Source organism: Maylandia zebra, linkage group LG22 (genome assembly GCF_041146795.1).
Source record: "Maylandia zebra isolate NMK-2024a linkage group LG22, Mzebra_GT3a, whole genome shotgun sequence".
Taxonomy (NCBI): domain Eukaryota; kingdom Metazoa; phylum Chordata; class Actinopteri; order Cichliformes; family Cichlidae; genus Maylandia; species Maylandia zebra.
In genome coordinates, this window is record NC_135187.1 from 29,757,946 (window position 1) to 29,772,652 (window position 14,707).

Sequence of the window (14,707 nt, forward strand, 5' to 3'; positions counted from 1 at the left end):
TGTTTGGAGTGTGTAGTTAATATGTTGTCTTGTGTAGTTAGTGTGTAGTGTTGTGGATAGTTTTGTGTTGTGTGTTAGAACAATGATGTGACTGCTGTCTCCAAGTAGAGAACAAGAGTGATACACCTGTTGCTGTGATACCTGCAGGTATCAGGCCGTGATGGTCTCCTTCATAGTGGACAAAAATATTTGGAGTAAATGGTAAATGGCCTGCAGGAGTGGCACAAATAATTTGTGTGGCATCTTATTGAATGCAGAACAGCTGATTGTTATGTAAATAGTTTGAAATGGTTATTAAAAAAAGGGGTAAAAGATAAATGGCTACAAATAACTTTGTTGTTTGCAAAACCTGTGCATATGATTTTAAAATTGACTATTTATATTTGCATTTCAAGTTATATCTCTATCTCTATAATATCTCTATAATATCTCTATAATATCTCAGATAGATAGATAGATAGATAGATAGATAGATAGATAGATAGATAGATAGATAGATAGATAGATAGATAGATAGATAGTGTAGGAGTGTTTAGCTTATTTTAGAGTTTAGAAATGTGTTAACATAGAATGTAGAACTATTGTAGAGACATTGACACTGCCCTCAATATAATAAAGGCTTCACTGTGTCGTGAACTTAGGAGTAGATTGGAGACCCCTTCCCCACTTGAACTGTGAAAGTAAAACAGAGAGGAGTTAATGCTGAGTGGAATTTCCCTAGAGGATGTTTGCACATAGACACAGACACAGAGTTTGCAGCACACCGTCAAGAGCACCTGCAGCCACTGTGGAGCTCCACAGTAACCGGATACACGTGACCTCCACACTAACCGGAAACACGTGACCTCCACAGTAACCTGAAACATGTAACTTCAGTTAAATCGACTTTGACAGCGAAAACTAAATTGCGTTTTTGTTACTATTGATGCTGCTGAGAAATAAAAATGGTTTTAAGTGAGGGGTTTTTAACACTCTGGGTTTGTTCAAAAAAATTCACCATCCCCTAAATTGTTCGTGGCCAAAAGTGTACAGTGGTCCCTCGCTATAACGCGGCGCACCTTCCGCGGCACTTGCTGTTTCGCTGATTTATTTATTTTTTTACAGTACATCGTGTTGTGCGTTCTGATTGCTGTAGACCATTGTCAATCAATCTAGTCCAGTGTCTCCTGTACAGGACTGGTCCCTAATAGGCCCACGGACCGGTCCCGGTCCGTGAGTCCTTTGGTACCGTTCCGTGACAGTTGATCCTCCGGTGTGAAATGTATGGTTGTAGTTGTGTGTCTTATTTTGAAAGAACTATTTACGCGTTACCATAGCGACCAGAGAGCATTAAGAAGCAGAGAGGAGGATCTCACTGTCATTGTTGTTGGCACACAGCTCAAGTCACATTTATTATTATATTTACAAAATACCACAGTTTCTTTTTTTTAATTCTTTTGTTGTATTTATCCGCGACACCTTAAAGGTCGTTCCCTGAAAATATTGTCTGACATTAAAGTGGTCTGTGGTGCAAAAAAGGTTGGGGACTCCTGCTGTACAGTACAGAATGCGTTTAGCTTGTCGAATTTACATAAATCTTCGATCGCTAGCAGTGTAACTCTGAAGTGCTGTACTGTATGTTTGTAAGTTTTCTCCCAAACAAACACAACAATGCCGACGAAACGTTTTGCACCCTCAAATGCACCTTTTGGTTTCATTCCATAATACTGGACTCATGTTTCTACGAAGGTTTGAACTCTAAGAGTGTTTAAACAAAAGAGAAAAGTGTGAAAATGTTCATGCCTGTCTGAGAAAAGTGTATAAAGCATGTAGTGAGGGGTTTTACAGTCTTAACATCTATAATAATTGTAAAAAATAAAGTTGGCTACTTCATGGATTTCACCTACCGCGAGTTATTTATAGAACGTAACACCAGCGATAAACGAGGGACTGCTGTATTATTAATAGTAGTGTCTGGGACATCTAATTGATTAACATCAACATTGATTATTATGCACTATTATTTTTGTTCAAGGAGAGCAAAAAATATAAAACTCTCTCTCAGCTTGTTTGTTGCCAAAAATGGCCACTTTTTGTGTATGTTCACAAAATGCTATAAAATGTATATTTCTTAAAACATTTATCTACTTTTACCGACGTGACTCTTTAAGTCATACAGAATAGATATCAGAGCCTTAAACAGGCTGGCTTCACAACTCCAACAGAGTGACTCTAGGAGCCTGTGGCAGGGACTAAGGACAATAACAGACTATAAAGCACCAACAACCGGTATGACGAACGCGGCCGTGACTCTGGCAGACGAGCTGAACACTTTCTATGCTCGCTTCGAGGCTGCAGCTAAGGACTCCAACAATCCTAGTGCTAGCGGCGCTAACGGCTGCAGACAGGAAGATACTGCCAGCACCGGAAACGTGCTCGTCATCTCCGAGCATGAAGTAAGGAGAGCCTTCAAAAGAGTGAACACCAGGAAAGCAGCAGGACCAGACGGCATCCCAGGTCGTATCCTAAGAGACTGCGCATACCAGCTAGCTCCTGTGTTCACTGACATATTCAACATCTCTTTATCTCAGTCGGTGATCCCCACATGCTTCAAAGAGTCCATCATTGTTCCTGTCCCGAAGAAACCCCACCCTGCTTCTCTCAATGACTATCGCCCTGTAGCCCTCACCTCAGTAGTGATGAAGTGCTTTGAACGCCTGGTCAGAGACTTCATCATTTCTTCACTACCAGACACACTGGACCCACTACAGTTCGCTTACCGTCCAAATCGTTCCACAGACGATGCCATCTCTCATCTCCTCCACACATCACTCACTCACTTGGACACTAGAAGGGGGAATTATGTTAAAATGCTCTTCATAGACTACAGATCTGCATTTAACACCATAATTCCACCATAATTCAGACGCTTGAGAGACTTCTAACTGCCCTCCAAGGTGCTCAGGAACTTTTACTCGTGCACCATAGAGAGCATCCTGGCGGGAAACATCTTAACCTGGTTCGGGAACAGCACCATGCAGGACAGACGAGCTCTACAGAGGGTTGTGCGATCAGCTGAGCGCACCATCCCGAGCTCCCTGACCTGCACTCAATCTACAGCAGGCGGTGCTGGACCAAGGCCAGGAAGATCGTGAAGGACCTCAGCCATCCCAACAACAGACTGTTCTCTCTGTTGAGGTCAGGAAAGCGATTCCGCTCCCTGAAAACCAACACAGAGAGACTGAGGAGGAGCTTCTTCCCGCAGGCGATACGGTCTCTCAATCACACCACCACACAGTACTGACCCACACATATAGTTCTTACACACACACTGGACATTCTGGACATTGTTTTCACTTCATCACTTAAATCACTTTAAGCATATTTGCACTGCACAAGACATAATGTGGATTGCACAACACTGGTCACTATATTCTTCATTTCCAGTTAATATTTGTACAGCTGCTGTTATTGTGTATATATTTATTTATATTTCTTCATACATTCTTATATAGTTCTATATTGTGTATTTTGTTGTACAGTTATTTTATTTTCAACTTTAATTTATATATTTTATCTTTTTCTTTCCCAGTTAAATTTACCCTTCATTCTAATTTGTGTTGTACAGTTATTTCCTTTTTAACCTTAATTTATATTTTATTCCTTCCTAGTTAAATTTACCCTTTTTAATTTTTCATATTTATTTCCTATCTTATTCATAGCCTTTTCCCTTTTTGTTTTCTTTAGGTCACGAGCAGTTGTCTAAGCATTTCACTACATATCGTACTGTGTATGACTGTGTACGTGACAAATAAAATTTGAATTTGAATTTGAATTTTCTGCTAAATGGGTCAAAATGGGCAGAAGTACATTTATTTTTAGGTCCATTCTGCTGCTGATACATACAAACCGGATTGCAAAAAGGTTGGGACACTAAAATTGTGAATAAAAACTGAATGCAATGGTGTGGAGACGGCAAATGTCAATATTTTATTCAGAATAGAACGTAGATGACAGATCAAAAATGTAATCCGAGAAAATGTATCATTTCAAAGGAAAAATATGTTGATTCAAAATTACACGATGTCAACAAATCCCAAAAAAGTTGGGACAAGTAGCAATAATAGGCCTGAAAAAGTAAATTTGAGCATAACGAAGAGCTGGAAGACCAATTAACACTGATTAGGTTAATTGGCAACATGATTGGGTTAAATAGCACCAGTCCTTTTCATCAAAATCAAAATTGTATCTAAATTTTTTACTCTTTATAGCCAGTTAGGTTATATATTACCATTAACTTTTCAGATAAAACGGTGATAAAGTCCTAATGTTTCATTAAACTTCCTTTTTTCCCCATCTGAGCATCGGGGAAAAGGCTGTCTTGCAATTGTTGAGATCACTAGTGTGTGCCCCATTTCTTCCAGGATCACTCTCTTTATAGGTTTTAGTGGACTCCTAGTACTGCGAAGTGGTTTCATGGTACAAAGGGATTGTATTCCAAGATCTGGGAGACTGTAGAAATGAGCAGTGATGCCCTTCCTACCATCTTTCCAGAAAAATAAGTGATCTGGAAGCTGTTAGGCTTACTTACAGCAGCAGCACTTTCTGCACCTGCATAAACTCCAGGACACATTTACTAATGGTGTTTGTTGCTGTATGTGCTGCAGCTTTGAAGTTTTTAATAATATATATTTTGTTAATATTTTGGCTATGGTGTCTTGTTATGAAATGTACAAGAGTAAAAGTGTTTTTAGCATGTGCTTCAAAGCTAAGTTTGACTGGGAAACTCAAAGCTCAATAGTCTGTATCAACAGAAATTCACTGCAGCCTATGTAATATTTCATGCGTCATAATTTATTCTACTCTATCTTGCAAATACATATTTGTGTGGCAATGTCATGCACAACACACACAACTATTAGATCCTTAAGATCAAACCCGTGTCATTCTTTTGGTCCACTGCAGTGCAGTAGTCAAAAAAAAAAGAATAAGTGAAGTGTCCACAAATGGCCAGGATAGAGCCCAGAGTGTTAATGTTTAAAATGTATAAAAATATTATTGATTACAATTCTTTACTGTTAATATCAACAATAAGCTTTTTATTTTGAAATTACAAGTTTAAAAAAAATGCTGTTACATTTACATTTAATGCTGTTACACTGTAATCCTTTATTATAAGTATGGACATAGAATCAAGTGAACGACATTTTGAAATAAATTTAATTGGAATTTTGTACTATGCAAAAACAAAACAAAAAACAACAACAACGACATATTAAACAAACAAACACAGCCAGTGCCTACATTTGTCCATTACATGTCAAACATAGCACTGACCCTTAGTCCCTGCTCATCAGCACATGCTTTCAAAAAGAGCTCCATGTCCTCTGCAAACTGAAAAACAAAGAGGAACAAGTCCTCCAGTGTCTTCTTCCTCTGACATGTCTCTTAAGACCCTCTGCTGGTCCCCTTGATTTAAGGACAGATATTTTGGCATTGTTCCATGTCCACGGAAAAGTGCCCTATTTTGGACAACCCACTGCACAGCAGGATGCAGATCTTCAACAACTGCTGGCTCCTGTGTCAGGCAAATGGGGATAAAAACATAGTTATTTCTCTGTTGCAGAACAGTTTTTTAACAGTCATTCAAATGTCACTAAACATGTAATTACACTACTGTTTAAAGTGAATACTGACCTGACTGACTTCCTGGAACTTGCGCTTTTTCAGTCTGAAAATGGGCACGTGTTGTCCTTCAAGCACAGCTTTGGCTTCCTCTCTCCAGTGTGCAAATAGCTTGCCAGAGCTTAACAGAAAATGTTGATATTGTTAAGGTGTGTAAACTTTGACACAACATATAACGGAAGTCAAAATATAGATACAACATACAATACAATACAACAGCAAGCACCACCATTTACGCAAGTAGGGCATGTCTAACTGTAAAATATTAATATGAAACATATTTAACAACTTTCAAAAGATTCAAGACTCCATTGCTGTGAAAGTAAACAGAATACTTACTATAGTATAGTCAAATGAAGCATCCTGTGCCACGTACAGAGCAGACTATTTGGAAGAAAAAATAAAAATGTCATTTTTTTTAGAAGCTTAAATTAGCTTCTGTATGAATCTCAAGAAGAGAAAAGAAAAATTACCATCAGCATGAAGATCCCACAGTCAACTCCATAGTCTTGGCTTGGAAAACCCTGTATTACATTGAAAATAAAGGCTCGTTAATAAAATCCCTTAAAAGAAGACTAGTGTAATTCATATTATTCACCATACACTTAAACTAGCACATACCTTCAAGTCAAAGCTCTTTTTTTCTGACCACTGCCCGGGAATGATCTTCACTGCAAGATACCTTTTTTTTTTTAAAGACAGTTACATTCACAAGTTAACAGATGTCATGATGATGGGTGTGAAATGTTTATTGCCAATAGCACCAACTGTAACTACAGGCCTTAGGAACACGACCTCAATAAAACACCATAACAAAATGAAAAAGTACAGTCACATGCTCACAGTTGGTCAAAATAAAGCATTTACAGCTTTAAGTTAAGGTTTGCATATTTCATAAACTAATTTTTAATGGTGTTTTATGTTAAACTAAAACATTGGAAGACCCTATTTATGTCTGAAACTCATCTAAAGACAGCATCACTGACTTGATCATAATGTGAAGATGAGAAATAGAATAAAATGTTGAATCATCATGCTGATATATCCATCTATCCATCCATTCGCTTCCGCTTATCCTTTTCAGGGTCGCGGGGGGCGCCGGAGCCTATCCCAGCTGTCATAGGGCAACAGACTGGACAGGTCGCCAGTCTGTCGCAGGGCCAACACACAGGGACAGACAACCATTCGCACTCACATTCATTCACACAGTTACACCTAGTGGCAATTTGGATTATCCAATTAACCTATCCCCACAAGCTGCATGTCTTTGGGCGGTGGGAGGAAGCCGGAGTACCCGGAGGGAACCCATGCAAACACGGGGAGAACATGCAAACTCCACACAGAAACTTGCTGATATAGTTTATAAAAAAAGCATGTGAGTGTACTGTATGTGTGAACACTCAAGATCAGCAGAACATGATCTGGGATGCACTTAACCTGGAACACTGAACAGGTTCCTGAAAACTCCGGAACAAACCAAAAATGCTTATAAAAATGTGACCTCAAAAGTGAAACATATTGTTGGTCACCAAATCCTGCCTTGGTGTATAATGGGTCAAGAAAGAGGATTTCTCTTTTAGGTGGCTTCAGTACCTAAAAGACAGTTAGCCATGACTTCAAACCTGAAAACAATGTCATTGCAAGCGATCACAATCAAAGACTTTTGAAACTGCGTCATAAAAGCTTGAATACATCTCAGACACATAGCAAAATTCTAACAGTTTGTATGTGTCAAAAAACAAGACTTACACACAACTGGAAATGACCAGGTGTCCAGAGAGGGAGAACTATGATGTGCATCCTCTGAGCATCAGTCTGAAACAGAATTGTATTTTTAAGTATCCTGTATATGAACTCTCACCAAAGTTATAAAAAAAAAATCATTTTGATTACTTGCTTGTTTCTTTAAAGGACAGTACACTTACAGGAAAGGACTGCAATGGATCACAGCCATAGGGTGCAAGCCAAGTCCGGGTGACATACAGATTTTCTATGTAAATGCTTATCCCCTAGAATGTAAAAAAAAAACATTTAAAACAACAACTCTTTAAATTAAAGCTTGACAATCATCATATACAAGATACAGTACCTTTGACTAAACAATTTTAGTGATAAGCTCAAAACAGCCATTTCCAATCTGAAACAGAAAAAATCATGAAAAAAAATGAATTTACACTTTATTATTTCATATTCATAGAAAAAAAATACTTAGAGTGAATTCCATTTGTTTGTTTAAACCCAGTGTCCAAAAATCTGCCCACGTGAGGCATCCAGAAGACGTTTCAACATACAGCTCATCTTTGGGTCTGCTGATGTCCAGTTGAGCTAAAAAAACAGATGGTGTCATAGACTGTGGATGACAAAATCAGATAAGCACTAAAAGTTGCACTTTGCGACATCTGAAAACTTTAACATACAAGCTGTTGTTGGCCAGGGTGCGGTACAAAACACCATGATGAACGGCTGGCCAAAATGTTCTCAGGCTTTGTCAGAGCTTCGCACGGTGGTCCACACAGGTCAGGAAAAGTTGCATCTGTTGACCTTCTATTGGCTTTCTTGTTGTCAACTCTTTCCTGAGGTTCTATAGAGATTTTAACAGGTTTCAGACAAAACACTACATAGAATGCATATTAAATGCATACAAATGCAAGAAAAATAACCACTATCTATAGAAGGAAATTCATTTGAAACAGCATGTAACAAATTCGTTTATGAGCCATCAACTACAACAAGATAATGAATGCAAGATTATTATTTCACCTATATATGACAATCACTATTCAAAATAAGAAATTTTACCAGTGTCACCAGACATTGAAGGTGCTGGGTTCAACACCGTTTCTGTGATTTCTCTGGGTTTATTGCACACCTGTGGGGCTAGGTACACATAGAAAAGAATATACACACACAGATAGGAACAAATCTAACATGTAAACAATGGTAGCGTTCTGGTCATGAGACAATGCATGTACTTACCTACGACAGCTTGACCCAGTGCCGACAATGAGATATTGATTTGTGTGTTTCTCTGCCATGGAGCACGATGAAAAAACATTAAAATAAGAAGGAATGTTCTTGTAACGCAAAAAAAGTGGCAATATGATCTGTCATGGTCCTGGGCCATGTTGGCCCAGTGTTCTTAGTTTTCTTGTATGTTTGTATTTTGTTCCCTATTTAGGCCATGTTTCCTGAGTTGCCCTGTTGTGTTGTTCCCTAAGTGTTTTCCCTTTGTGGCTTTTACCCCCTGTGTGCCCCTCTGTGTATTTATGAGCCCTTGTCTCTCTTTGTGTTTTATTCTATGTTTTCCCCAGCCCGTTATGTCTGTGTTCTCCCCGTGCTCTCTCTCCTCCTGTCTGAACCTCTGTACTTCCTGTTTTACTTTGCCCGTCTCCCGTTAGTGTTCTGTTCACTCCTGCCATGTCTTGTTATGATTATCAGTGTCACCTGTGTTCCCCGTGTGCTCCCACTTCCCTCGTTAACCCTCTGTGTATTTATGTCTGTGTCGCGTTCTCCCTCATAGCTGCGTGGATTTCCCTGTGTCTCTCTGCAAGTGTTAGTTATTGTTCCCGGTTTAAGTTTTGTATTTCTTGTGATCTGCCTTCCAGCATTAAAGCTGTGATTTTGAGTTTATCCCCTGAGTCCGTGAGTTTGCATTTTGGGTCCTCATCCTGCCTGCCACACAGCTATAATGACATGATCATTGTAAGAAAACTAGAATTATCCTAGATATATGAAATCACTAACGGCAAATGTATTTAAGAAAGACTCTGTCCCAACCTTTGCGATCAACTTGCAAGACTTCCACGGTATCCATGCGTGTTTACGGCTACTGTGGAGGTCAAGTGTTTCCGGTTACTGTGGAGCTCCACAGTGGCTGCAGCCAGACCCTTCTCCACACCGTAGGGGGTTTTATGATGGGGACGCCGGCTGTAACAAACAAAGGGGTGAAGATTTTGGAGAGGGACACACCGGCCTCGTCTTCCCTTCTAGAAGTGCATGCTTAAATGAAGATGAATAAAGGTTTTGTGAAATGACTACTGAGTTCCGGTGCAGTCTCTGGAAGTTTCAACGAATAAAAGAACCATAGATAGATAGATAGATAGATAGATAGATAGATAGATAGATAGATAGATAGATATCTTTTACTAATCATGGCAGCACAAGAACAAGCTCTGAGTACAAGATCCATAGAGGCTGGGGTCTGTCACACCAGGCAAGACCCCAGGTGCAGGCTTTGTAAAGATGCCCCAGAGACAATCCAGCACATAACAGCAGGGTGCAAGATGCTAGCAGGCAAGGCATACATGGAACGCCATATCCAAGTGGCTGGCATAGTATACAGGAACATCTGTGCCGAGTATAACCTGGAAGTCCCAAGGTCAAAATGGGAGATGCCCCCAAGGGTGGTGGAGAATGACTGAGCTAAGATCCTGTGGGACTTCCAGATACAGACGGACAAAATGGTGGTGGCTAACCAACCGGACATAGTGGTGGTAGACAAACAGAAGAAGACGGCCGTAGTGATCGATGTAGCAGTTCCGAATGACAGCAATATCAGGAAGAAGGAACACGAGAAGCTGGAGAAATACCAAGGGCTCAGAGAAGAGCTCGAGAGGATGTGGAGGGTGAAGGTAACGGTGGTCCCCGTGGTAATCGGAGCACACGGTGCGGTGACTCCCCAGCTAGGCGAGTGGCTCCAGCAGATCCCGGGAACAACATCGGAGATCTCTGTACAGAAGAGCGCAGTCCTGGGAACAGCTAAGATACTGCGCAGGACCCTCAAGCTCCCAGGCCTCTGGTAGAGGACCCGAGCTTGAAGGATAAACCGCCCGCAGGGGCGTGCTGGGCGTTTACATCTATATATATATATATATATATATATATATATATATATATATATATATATATATATATATATATATATATATATATATATATATATATATATTAGGGGTGCAACGATACACAAAATTCACGGTTCGGTTCGGTTTGATACTTTGGTGTCACGGTTCGATATTTTTTCGATACAAAAAAATGTTCATGCATTTTTAATTTGTCATTTATTAAAATTATAAATATATATTTTAACTCAAAAGTACAGTTTTTAAATTTAACCCTAACCCTTGTGCGTGTTTTTTATTTTGACAGCGAATGCGCACCTGCGGACCACTTATGTGCAGCCCTGGTTATTTAGCTCGTCATATTGCAGCCACAGAGATTCTTTTGTCCATGAAACCATAAAGCTGCACTTTCTTTTTGCCTTATAGTCTGATTTGTCATAACTTTTCCGTTTTGTGGTAAGCTTTTCTTTGGCTGTCACTTCTTCACCCTGACCTGTCTTATTTGGCTCAGCAGAACTGAAATGCTTTTACACGCTCACTCACATAAGCTCAGCGATTCTCTGCGCGATCAACCTCTCACATGTTTAAGCTTGCTGCGGGAGATTTCACTTGTCATGTTTGCATAGTAAGCTAACGATTAATAAGACGATGTCAGAGGAATTGGTGCACAAATTATCATCACTCACAGATCAGTGCTGTCGCTCTCTATACACAGTTCGCACGATTGCAAAGTGAAAGCAAAAAACAAGCGCAAATTCAAACGCGACTTCAATATGTCACATATTGACAGTGGCTCACCGATGCCAATGACATAATTACCCAGCTACATTTCCGAAAGAATGCAAAAGCATTGACATATATTTTTCCTACAATAGCCCGACGGGCAGGGAAGAGATAGATTTTGGTAGCCCGACTGAAAAAATCGCTAGCCCCAGGACGTCGGGCTAGCGATATTGCAAGCCCTGTATCTGATTGAGGAATCACATCATCTTTGGAAAAGAGAGTTTATTACAGAGAAATGTCTCTTTCCAAAATAAAAGCTATACTATCCGCTTCTTCTGAGCTATATTCTCAGCAGCATAAGGAGAATCATGTACTAACAGCTGTCTAAATGACTCGGCTAAAGTTAGTAGCATGCTTGCTTTTTTTTGTCTGCTTCCACTTGTCTTTGCACTAGGATGATGTCGGCATAAATGTGCAGTCATATTCGTTGTGTTCCCACTAGTGCTTTCAGGTTAATCTCGTTGAAATGACCTTAACGCCACAACACGGCAAATCTCCGTTAACGAGCTACCGCGGATGGCTCCGTGCATGGGGCTAGACGGCCAATACGTTAACGAGCTAACTGCGCTAACACACTAGTTCACACCAATGTAATTGAGCATTGCATGGCACATCCAACATACTGTTTTACTTTAGTCCATGACTCGCTTACCTTCAGGGTCATACGTCAAATGAAAACCAAAATAATTCCAAACGCCAGATCTGAATGAGGTTCAATTTGCTTGTTGCAAGGAGAGCTTAACTTCTGTCTCGCTAGCTTGCCCTGCGCTCTTCCTTCTGACTATGCTGTCTGTGTTGAGCGCTCAGTGGATCTGCGCTCGACAGTGCAGCCTAGGCGGAGTAGTCGAACACAGATTCACTGAGCGCTCCACACAGACAGCATCGTCAGAAGGAAAATTGATAAAATAAATTACAAATGTTGTATTGTTCGATACATATGCGTACCGAACCGAAAGCACTGTATCGAACGGTTCAATATCGATACGAATATCGTTGCACCCCTAATATATATATATCTATATATATATTAGGGGTGCAACGATACACAAAATTCACGGTTCAGTTCGGTTCGATACTTTGGTGTCACGGTTCGATATTTTTTCGATACAAAAAAATGTTCATGCCTTTTTAATTTGTCATTTATTAAAATTATAAATATATATTTTAACTCAAAAGTACAGTTTTTAAATTTAACCCTAACCCTTGTGCGTGTTTTTTATTTTGACAGCGAATGCGCACCTGCGGACCACTTATGTGCAGCCCTGGTTATTTAGCTCATCATATTGCAGCCACAGAAATTATTTTGTCCATGAAACCATAAAGCTGCACTTTCTTTTTGCCTTATAGTCTGATTTGTCATAACTTCTCCGTTTTGTAGTAAGCTTTTCTTTGGCTGTCACTTCTTCACCCTGACCTGTCTTATTTGGCTCAGCAGAACTGAAATATATATCCTGCTGCTTTTACACACGCACTCACATAAGCTCAGCGATTCTCTGCGCGATCAACCTCTCACATGTTTAAGCTTGCTGCGGGAGATTTCACTTGTCATGTTTGCATAGTAAGCTAACGATTAATAAGACGATGTCAGAGGAATTGGTGCACAAATTATCATCACTCACAGATCAGTGCTGTCGCTCTCTATACACAGTTCGCACGATTGCAAAGTGAAAGCAAAAAAACAAGCGCAAATTCAAACGCGATTACAATATGTCACATATTGACAGTGGCTCACCAATGCCAATGACATAATTACCCAGCTACATTTCTGAAAGAATGCAAAAGCATTGACATATATTTTTCCTTCCTACAATAGCCCGACGGGCAGGGAAGAGATAGATTTTGGTAGCCCGACTGGAAAAATCGCTAGCCCCAGGACATCAGGCTAGCGATATTGCAAGCCCTGTATCTGATTGAGGAATCACTCATCTTTGGAAAAGAGAGTTTATTACAGAGAAATGTCTCTTTCCAAAATAAAAGCTATACTATCCGCTTCTTCTGGGCTATATTATCAGCAGCATAAGGAGAATCATGTGCTAACAGCTGTCTAAATGACTCGGCTAAAGTTAGTAGCATGCTTGTTGTTTTTGTCTTTGCACTAGGATGATGTCGGCGTAAATGTGCAGTCATATTTGTTGTGTTCCCACTAGTGCTTTCAGGTTGATCTCGTTGAAATGACCTTAACGCCACAACACGGCAAATCTCCGTTAACGAGCTACCGCCATTATGGGGCTAGACGGCCAACACGTTAACGAGCTAACTGTGCTAACACACTAGTTCCCACCCATGTAATTGAGCATTGCATGGCACATCCAACATACTGTTTTACTTTAGTCCATGACTCGCTTACCTTCAGGGTCATACGTCACATGAAAACCAAAATAATTCCAAACGCCAGATCTGAATGTTGCAAGGAGAGCTTAACTTCTGTCTTGCTAGCTTGCCCTGCGCTCGACAGTGCAGCCTAGTCGGAGTAGTCGAATGCAGATTCACTGAGCGCTCAACACAGACAGCATCGTCAGAAGGAAAGTTGATAAAATAAATTACAAATGTTGTATTGTTCGATACATATGCGTACCGAACCGAAAGCACTGTATCGAACAGTTCAATATCGATACGAATATCGTTGCACCCCTAATAGATATATATATATATATATATATATATATATACGGATTGTATAAAGTATTAAGACTTTTGGCTTTGTATTTTATGTATTTTAGAAGCACACACAGCAAATGGTCATTTTATCAGTTTGGTGTGGGTTCACTGAATTTGGCAATGTACTTTACAGTGAGCAGCAGCATGCTCGCATTTAAGTATATAATTATTTGCAATGTAACAAAGATTACCCAACTTTTTTAATGATCTGTAGACCACTTGTCAACTTGACCACTTGATGACCCACCAATATGTTCCATATATTTGTTTAGTCACCAAATATTTAAATATTACAACTTTTACAGGAATAATCTCAAAGTTTTATTATGACCCACCAATATGTCTCTTGTGTTCAGTAAAGGGCAATATAGGATTCATGTTTTAGTGGCCTTAAGAACTCATTAACCACTCATCAGTGTGAAAAGGATCACCCATGCAAATCTACTCAAACAGAATAACAAGGGTAAATAAAATGCTCTTAAGCAAAAAAAAGTGTGTTTTAACATATATATAATATATAGGGGTGCAACGATACTCGTATCGATATTGAACCGTTCGATACAGTGCTTTCGGTTCAGTACGCATATGTATCGAACAATACAAAATTTGTAATTTATTTTATCAACTTTCCTTCTGACGATGCTGTCTGTGTTGAGCGCTCAGTGAATCTGCGTTCGACTACTCCGCCTAGGCTGCACTGTCGAGCGCAGATCCACTGAGCGTTCAACACAGACAGCATCGTCAGAAGGAAGAGCGCAGGG

At 39.8% G+C, this 14,707-nt stretch overlaps 1 protein-coding gene across 1 annotated transcript; it reads right to left on the minus strand.

Moving 5' to 3' along the window:
* Positions 1-5,070: 5,070 nt before the first annotated feature.
* LOC143414520 (uncharacterized) lies at positions 5,071-9,291 on the minus strand. Its single transcript, XM_076879077.1, has 13 exons — positions 8,641-9,291; positions 8,464-8,541; positions 8,082-8,245; positions 7,956-7,989; positions 7,754-7,801; positions 7,590-7,673; positions 7,414-7,479; positions 7,166-7,257; positions 6,286-6,346; positions 6,138-6,188; positions 6,004-6,048; positions 5,677-5,785; positions 5,071-5,557 (listed from the first exon to the last, which is right to left on the minus strand). The coding sequence occupies exons 1-5, from the start codon at positions 8,786-8,788 to the stop codon at positions 7,782-7,784; spliced, it is 444 nt and encodes a 147-aa protein (XP_076735192.1). The 5' UTR covers positions 8,789-9,291; the 3' UTR covers positions 5,071-5,557; positions 5,677-5,785; positions 6,004-6,048; positions 6,138-6,188; positions 6,286-6,346; positions 7,166-7,257; positions 7,414-7,479; positions 7,590-7,673; positions 7,754-7,781.
* Between the last annotated feature and the right edge of the window lie 5,416 nt (positions 9,292-14,707).